The sequence below is a fragment of the Orbicella franksi genome, chromosome 1, assembly GCF_964199315.1.
Source record: "Orbicella franksi chromosome 1, jaOrbFran1.1, whole genome shotgun sequence".
NCBI lineage: Eukaryota > Metazoa > Cnidaria > Anthozoa > Scleractinia > Merulinidae > Orbicella > Orbicella franksi.
The window spans coordinates 31,504,552-31,512,808 of NC_138145.1; the positions used below are offsets into that span (position 1 = coordinate 31,504,552).

At 38.2% G+C, this 8,257-nt stretch overlaps 1 protein-coding gene across 1 annotated transcript; it reads left to right on the forward strand.

Annotated features, from left to right (window-relative positions):
- The first annotated feature begins 276 nt into the window (after positions 1–276).
- LOC145503166 (small ribosomal subunit protein uS19-like) lies at positions 277–3,373 on the forward strand. The gene is made up of 3 exons (XM_081482632.1): positions 277–336; positions 499–822; positions 2,054–3,373. Exons 1-3 carry the CDS (start codon positions 334–336, stop codon positions 2,165–2,167), a joined length of 441 nt encoding a protein of 146 aa, XP_081338758.1. The 5' UTR covers positions 277–333; the 3' UTR covers positions 2,168–3,373.
- Positions 3,374–8,257: the final 4,884 nt, after the last annotated feature.

Genomic DNA, 8,257 nt, shown 5'->3' on the forward strand with positions numbered 1-8,257 from the left:
TATAAAGTCCAGCATGCAACGGAGAGAGAAAAGTGACAAGACGATTTTCTTCCAACGTCACCAGAGATCATAGATCTTGTGCTTGGCCGCGCAAAACCTCGTCTCACAACTTGATGTCGCCGTAAGGAACTGGCGAACATTTGACTTCACACGTCTCTCGAAGGGCACTTCCGATAGGGGTACGTAATAGTTGTCGTATATAAAGTATAAAATTGCGTTATTGAACAAGTTGCTGTACGAAAATACTGCAGGCTAGAAAAAAATGTTTCCGTGAAGTCCTGGGAACAAATTCTTCACGTCCTTTTCCTCCTTTGCTCGAGCAAGAAGGCAGTCATGGTAAGTATTGTTATTGCTATCCACTTCCATCGTCCTTTGGTTTTGTATATTTCCAATTATTTACGGAAAACTTCGTTGCTTTTTAACGTAAGTTATATGGAATAGCTGAATTGGTATCACAGAACAAGTCAATTACAAACATGACGTACTTGTTTCTCGTAGTCTGAACAAGAACAGCCGAAGAAGAAGAGGACTTTTCGTAAGTTCACCTATCGAGGTGTCGACCTCGACCAGCTTCTTGATTTATCTCATGATCAACTTATGGAGTTGGTTCACTGCCGTGCCAGGCGAAGATTTTCTCGTGGACTCAAAAGAAAGCCGGTGAACCTTATGAGAAGACTGAGAAAAGCGAAGAAGGAAGCTGCCCCGATGGAGAAACCCGACGTTGTAAAAACACATCTGAGGAACATGATCGTTCTTCCAGAGATGATCGGGAGCATGGTTGGTGTTTACAACGGCAAAACTTTCAACCAAGTGGAAATCAAGGTAGGTATCAAGAACTACTCATTGATTTGTTCTAGTACGTATGTTTGCAATAACAAAACAGTGTCGGCAGAAACGAATGAAAGCTACTCGCATTATCAAGGGTATCGGTTAAACACAATTACTGGTATCCCAGTGGTTTACTCTGTGGTCCTTAAGTAGAGAAACAAAGTAATATTGTAGATAAACAAAAAGGAGAATAATAGCATACGAATGACTTCACCATTTTCTGATGGTTTCCTGTTGGATCAACTTGTGTGCAAAAAAAGTTTGGGGGCCATCATTTGCAGACTATAGTGTTTCAGGGAGCCTTGTTCGTGCAAAGTGGAATCCAGTGCAATAACAAGAAAAGTAAAGATCTCTAGATTAGGTTGATAGAATTATTTTCAGCTGATAACGTTTTTTTTTTTCACGCCAAACTAAGTTAAAATTGACATATTTACATTATCTAGAGATCTCCATTTCACCTGTTTTTTGTGACACCAAGGAAAGAAATAAAATTTGATTGTGCTTAAGAAGAAAAATTAAAACTTCCCACATTCAGTTGTCTTTTGTTAGTAAAGGACTTGATCTACAAACAGATATAAGGGGGTCGCTGACCATTTAGGAGAGTACAGTTGACACTGGATAACTGGAACCCTCACTAACTCAAACCAAAATTGATTTCCCTTAGATTTCCTTCATACATTTAAACTATAATTTTTACTGTAGGTAACTCGAACCCTTGATAACTGGAACCTCCCACTAACTCAATCGTCATATCGTCATAAAGCTCTGTTGTTTAACTCCTTTGAAATGTCAATAACTCCCTCATGTCCGTTGACTTGACTTATCTATATTAAATTTGATTTAAATTTACACTGTATGAATATAAATGCGGTAAACACTGTCTTTTCCCTTATTTTCAGCCATTTGTTCTCAACTCCTGATAACTCAAACTCCCCATAACTTGAACCTTTGTAAATTTCCCTTGAAGGTGTGAGTTATCTGGAGTCAACTGTATATTGGGGCAAATTTAATGTAACTCTTACTAGCCCCTTACTTAATTATATTAACTTGTCCCCTAATTAAGGAGTATCAATACTTATGGTTCTGGTCAAACATTGGGAAAGTAACAGGATTTTAAAATCACTTTAGTTGGGGAATTTAAATACTTTAGCTTTAAATAACTTAAAACTTGTAATTTATTTCAGTGATCTCAATATAATGTATTTTTTTCTCTTTGTATTGACAGCCAGAGATGGTTGGACATTATCTTGGAGAGTTCTCCATCACATACAAGCCTGTCAAGCATGGCCGACCTGGTATTGGTGCTACTCACTCATCTCGCTTCATCCCTCTGAAGTAGTGAACCAACTTGCAATAAAATATATTAAGCTGTTATTTATATGTAGTCTTCACTGTCCAACCTGTTTGACGCATTTTAACATTTTTCTTCATGAATCACTTCATCAAATGAACTCTAGCAATAGCCAGTGAACAATACCAAAGAAATTTTTTTTGAGACATTGCAAATGAGCAAACAGGCTTCCTTCCTTTATGTTACAAATATGGGGCTGATATAGTGATTCCAAATATTTGATTCTAATTACAACACTTGCTCTGTGAAATCATGTGCTCAAAAAATGTGGATATTCTGAAGTTTTAACTGAACACCTGCATACTTTTGTTTTGGTTGTTGTTCCAAACTTAGTTTGGGTAATTTAAGTCTAAAAACTACTTTTTTTAAAATTGAGAGAAAGCAAATACAGTCAGTAGCATAAAACTCCTCCAATAAGAGGTCTGAAAAAGAAAAGTACAAAGAATAATGATAATTATGGAAAAAATGGAAAACAGTCAAGTTTGTTCCAAGCTTCAATAAGTGTTCAATTGCTAGTCAAATTTCATGTAATACATCAAACTCAAAAGACTGTTTGACCACATTTCCACTGAGAAGAGGGTTAACAGTGCAAGGTGCAGTGGAGTATGTGTGGCAAACTTCAGGTTGTTTGGATATGTGGTCAAACACTGTCTTGAGAGTTTGATATATCTTCTCAATCGAAACTAAAAGTAAGGAGAAAGCATAGAGAGAAAATGAAAAAATTCTATGCTAATGAGGATCAGATATCCAACCAGGTGGTGATCATGATTTGCTTTGTCTAAACTTGATGAATTATCAATTAGCAAGATGAAAATCTGTTCATTTGCTTAATCTCCAGAACCCTCTCCACCCTATCCCTGTCACTACTCATTTATAAGCTAAGATTCCAGTCCAAGAACAACAACTCCCATAATTCAAATCTATCCTTGTGAGGCTGGGTTTTAGTAGCACTTGAACATAAGCACCAACCACGGATGCAGTAAGGTGCTATCAAGTGCCGCCTTTTGTTAATAAGTTTTTCTATCAACGTTTAACATCTCGTGCACATTTTTTTTATGGATGTGCCCCAATGAAAGCCAGCCTTCATTCTGCAAGATTATGCCATTATTAACTCTGATCGTACCAAAGCAGATACTAAGTGCGAATGTTTTGGAGTCAGTTCACTTGCTGTGTTTTATTGATTGTAATAAACAGGCTTCTGATATGGTACCAAATCCTACACTGCTAAATGAGCAAGCTTGCCCGCTGGACTGCCCTCTGTATTCCTCAAGAAAATCGCGTCCTGTATGCCATATAACAAATCTTGTGTTGACCAGGCGTGAGTTCATAATAGCTGGAAATTACCGTTTTTGTTTGTGGCGTGTTAATGAACCTCGACTAGCTCCCATAAACATCAAAAAAGAGCTTGGCCAATGTCCAGCCGTTGGTCAATAAGCCATGTATGCAAAATGGAGCTTTTGCCAATAGAACAAAGTGACGAGTCTCGAGAGAAAGTACTATACTGCGTCGGTTAGTAAACGAAACCCGCGAAATTTTTCAGTGCTCACGCTTAAAACGTCAGTTTTCCCTACAGTAAGGCGGTTAGTTGATAAAAAGGCTTGTAGCTTCGTTGCTTGACTGAACATGGTGAGGTCACCTTGCCCTTGACGATCCTCGAAAGGGAAGTCTATGTATCCCTCCCCGCCCAACGTGGCTTTTGGAGCCATCATTTATGAACCAGGGGCTTTCCATGCATAATTGTAGAAAAAAAGCGCGCTCCTTTTTTTCAAACGTTGGGTACCTTATTCAGATACTTGTGTTGCTTTGTTTTAATGCTAAAAGTAACACTTTTTTGCACCTGTGTATTTGAAAATATTTTTTAATGACTTTTAATGTTTGGTGGATTTAGCTCGGAAAGAATAGCTACAAAAATAGGCAAAACAGGAAAAATGTTCTATCTCAAAGGGAGAAAATGAGTCATATCTTCAAATCCTACATCTTTCCCACTCTCTAAACCCAATGAGGTAAAATTTAGTCCTAAGAAGAAAAAAAAACGCCCTTTATCGACGTGAACGGCACGACTGTTGTTTCAAGATAAGAATGGGTACCTTGGTGACTGATAATTAATCGACTTGTATGTACCCTAAAAATGCTAATTTTTTCATTGATGTATAAGTTAGCGATGTGCACGCTTAAAACACCTGCCAATCCAAATGACAAACGTTTTTCTTTAAATAAGGACATAAAAGAATTGGTTGTGCAGGGTTGGAGAACAAAAAAGACCAGATTTTCAGCGCAATCGTAATTCTTATTAGGTAAGATGTTTAGAAAATTCTGTAACTAATACTTCAAAGCGTGGTTCGAAACTCGAGCATGCGAAGGTATTTGACTTCTGAAATATTGCATCCGTTCCAGTATTGCTTTCTTCGTTATCTGTTTTCAAACGGATAATGTAAGAAGTGACGATTCTATTATTGACAACTTGGCAGCTTTCGGAAACCTTTCAGCATACGTCAGTCACGTGATAGCACGTTATAATACTGAAATGCAATTCCTAAGAGTCATCAAGTTAAGACAGAGAATGTTCAAGGGCAAAAAATCTGAATTTGGTCTAGTTGCCGATAAAGAATAAACTATAATTTAACCCAGTCATAATTTACATTTAGAATGAAAACTACCTCTGAGAGTCCTCGGGGGGTTATTTGATAGAACTCATTTCACTGAAGATGATTCAACTGAATCAATTTCAAGGCAATACGAAATTGTAAATGGCAGTTTTCCATGGTTTCTTATTGGAAAACGAGATTTTGTTGTGGTTACGAGAGACACTTCTTAAAGTGGCTTTCTGTGGGGAGTACTCAGCAAAGAACCATCTGAATACCATGCCTAGAGAACCGGCCAAAAAAAAACCGCCTCTGTTACTCAAATGGAAAAAAAATGAATTAAATCACAGCAGTTCTCATAGATTTACCTCAAGTGCTATGCCAGGGCGTTTCTGCTTATGATTCTCTCGTTATCTGTGACTGTATATTAGAAGTCGGAAGAGTTGTCTCTAATTTCTGCCCGAAAGCTATCAAAATGGCTTGGAAATACGACATTACCTTCCACGCGATAAAATTGGAAAATGATGGTGTGAACTTTGAGGAGTCTCTGGACCCGTACTCTGCATTCCGCAAAGCATCTGAAGACTCCACAGTACCTGATCAACCTCTCTGGGGTCTGCTGGTCTGGCAAGTTGTTGGTATTTTTATACTTGGCCTAGTGTTAGTTTGTAAGTAGTTGAAATGAGTCAATTTACTGATCGTTAGTTTTGCTTTTTTATATTCCTTTTTAATATAGTGTAGTTAATACTTGAATGCATTCTCGTCCCCTGAGCCACCTGTGTCTTTTAGGGGTGGGGTGGGGGAGGAGGGGCGGGGCCTGGGTGGGGGAAATTCCCTGTGCACGAGGTAAAGGTCAGGAGACACAAAATTTAATTGACATGGTTCCTTAAAACAAGATTTTCACTTATTCAACGAGGCTGGTTTCCTTCGAAAAAAAACTCTCCACTGCATGATCTGTAACTAAACTGGTTCGATCATAACAGCTATAGATCTTCAGGAAGTTAAGCTGGCCTGCGGGAAGGATTTTCTGTGGAGTCAGTCCTCCATAACGAAACATATGAATGCCGCGGCGTACGGCCAGAACTCACCTCTGTTCTAAAAATCGAAAAACGTTTTTAGGTTAAAAACCGAGTGAGCTTTTGCTCGGTTCGCGAAATGTGGTCATAAATGAACGTCGTAAGTGGGTGTTTTAACGGGGTGGTCGTAAGGCGGTCGAGATTCTATTGTAATCCTTATTCCACCAGCCCTACCAACAGGTTCGTCTTGCTCATAGTATTCCACACCAAACAAAGACATTGACACCCATGCAGGTATTGCTATCCCTTATACTGACGTCTCGATCCTCACATACAACTCAAGGTCACATGTGTGTTATTCCTAGGTGCTGTGTCTTGCTACTGTTGTGAACGTTACTCCGTCAGGATTCCTAAGATTACAAAAACATCGAATGCTGAAGATGATCCGGAAATGGCCTCGAGCGTTCTTCTAAGAGTACAACATGGCAACAGGAGGCTGAGCGCTGATTCAGAAACTGACTGCTAAAGACAAACTTGGGCTTCACAAATGAAGTGAATGTCCAACCTACTGTAACTTGAGGAAACCGTAATAGGAAAAGGTTGTTGGACTGTTGTAGCATACATATAACGTAGTTTCCTAAATTCGAGAAGCGCTTTATACCAATCATATTCTAAACTAAGGTTTCTTGAAAAGGTTTCTTGAAAAATCTAAAATGCTTTGTTCCTCTATCAATTTACCAGTGATTGTGACTGTGACTGCCTGCCAAATGATTCGTAAAATAGTTGAAAAATTCGCGCGATCTGAATAGCGTGTGCAACTGCTGATGATGGAAGAAACACTGACCCCCAGTCCGTGGACTAGCACTATACTACTACTATAATTGTTCAGTATCACTATGACTAAGTTAGGTTTTTAGTTTAGGTGTATTGTTTGCAATGTTCTAGGCTCAGGATAGCCTGATTTATACTGACTCATTATTCTGGTGTCTATGACGAAATTATAACTATTTTAATAGACAATTAAAATTGCCGTGCAACCTTTTTTTTTTTTTGTCTTTTTTTCTCTTTATTTATTTATTCATTTATTTATTTCATCAACACTTGTCACTTGCATTACAAAGATATTTGCTAAGATAAATACTACAACTTCGATAGTAGTATTCTTTACTTTTTATACACGGCTGATTTACTTTACTTGAATATAATCAGAAACCTTGCACTGCACCTTGCAGTGCTTTTCTAATTTCATCATTTATTGTACTTATAAATTATTAATTCATCTGGCCTCATTATTATGTTTTATGGAATCTCAATAAAATAGAATGTACAAAGTACGATTGAGCATTTCTTGATATTAATTCAAGGAGATATATAAAAAAGCTACAAAATTAAACAGATTGAAAAACAAAGTTCAAATTACAATACTGTACTCCCTCCAATAATCCAGGATAATTATTTCTTCAGTGAGACCAAGAAGAGGCTGTTATTCAAAGAAGTATAATTTATGAAGTACTTGGTTCAAAGTTTCAGTGAAATTTTCATGAAGTACTTGGCTCAAAGTTTCAAAGGGGAGAGAGGGATAATTAAAACACAATACAACGACAACAACAACAACAAAAAACAATGGGTTCAAAATGGGTGATCGCTTAGGTGGTGCGAGATGATTAAAAATAATTCGTTCTAAATGAGAAATAATTTAATAATAATTATTTCTCTCTTCGCCGGTGCAAAAATCCCTTTTCAAAAGCGCTTCGTACATCTTTGTTTCTCGGTCTCTATAATTTGGGATAATGATAAGTTAATAAAGATGGTGAATTTTAAGCTCGGTAATGAAATGTGAAGGTGAATTAATCAACATGACACGAGCGTGGGACAAAGAAAAATTCTGAGTCCCCGACAGGAATGGAACCCATGACCTCCCCAACATTAAATGACCTTGCTCTCCATGAGTTCTCGTAGCTCAGTGGAAAGAGCGCCCGCCCGGTGTTGGGGAGGTCATGGATTCGATTCCTGTCGGGGACTCAGAATTTTTCTTTGTCCCACGCTCGTGTCATGTTGATTAATTCACCTTCACATTTCATTACCGAGCTTAAAATTCACCATCTTTATTAACTTATCACTACTCACGATGAATTCGATAGCGTTGATCCTAGCAGTATGCAGTACACCTGTCATATATGAACTCAGTTAAATGACCTTGCTCTCCATGAGTTCTCGTAGCTCAGTGGAAAGAGCGCCCGCCCGGTGTTGGGGAGGTCATGGGTTCGATTCCTGTCGGGGACTCAGAATTTTTCTTTGTCCCACGTTCGTGTCATGTTGATTAATTCAACTTCACGTCTGGGATAATGTTACCAAAGTAATCATCAACGAGCCACTCATCCGCTGTGTGATACGAGTCCGAGCCAGGCCCTGAGGTGAATTTTATTGTCTCTTCATCAGACGATGAACAACTTGTTGACCCTCTTTCTATGCAAATTTCA

Bases quoted from the DNA above. Each gene is read 5' to 3' on its own strand.
- LOC145503166 (XM_081482632.1), top strand. The intron at 823-2,053 runs GTAGGTATCAAG...TTGTATTGACAG, and splicing joins TCAACCAAGTGGAAATCAAG to CCAGAGATGGTTGGACATTA.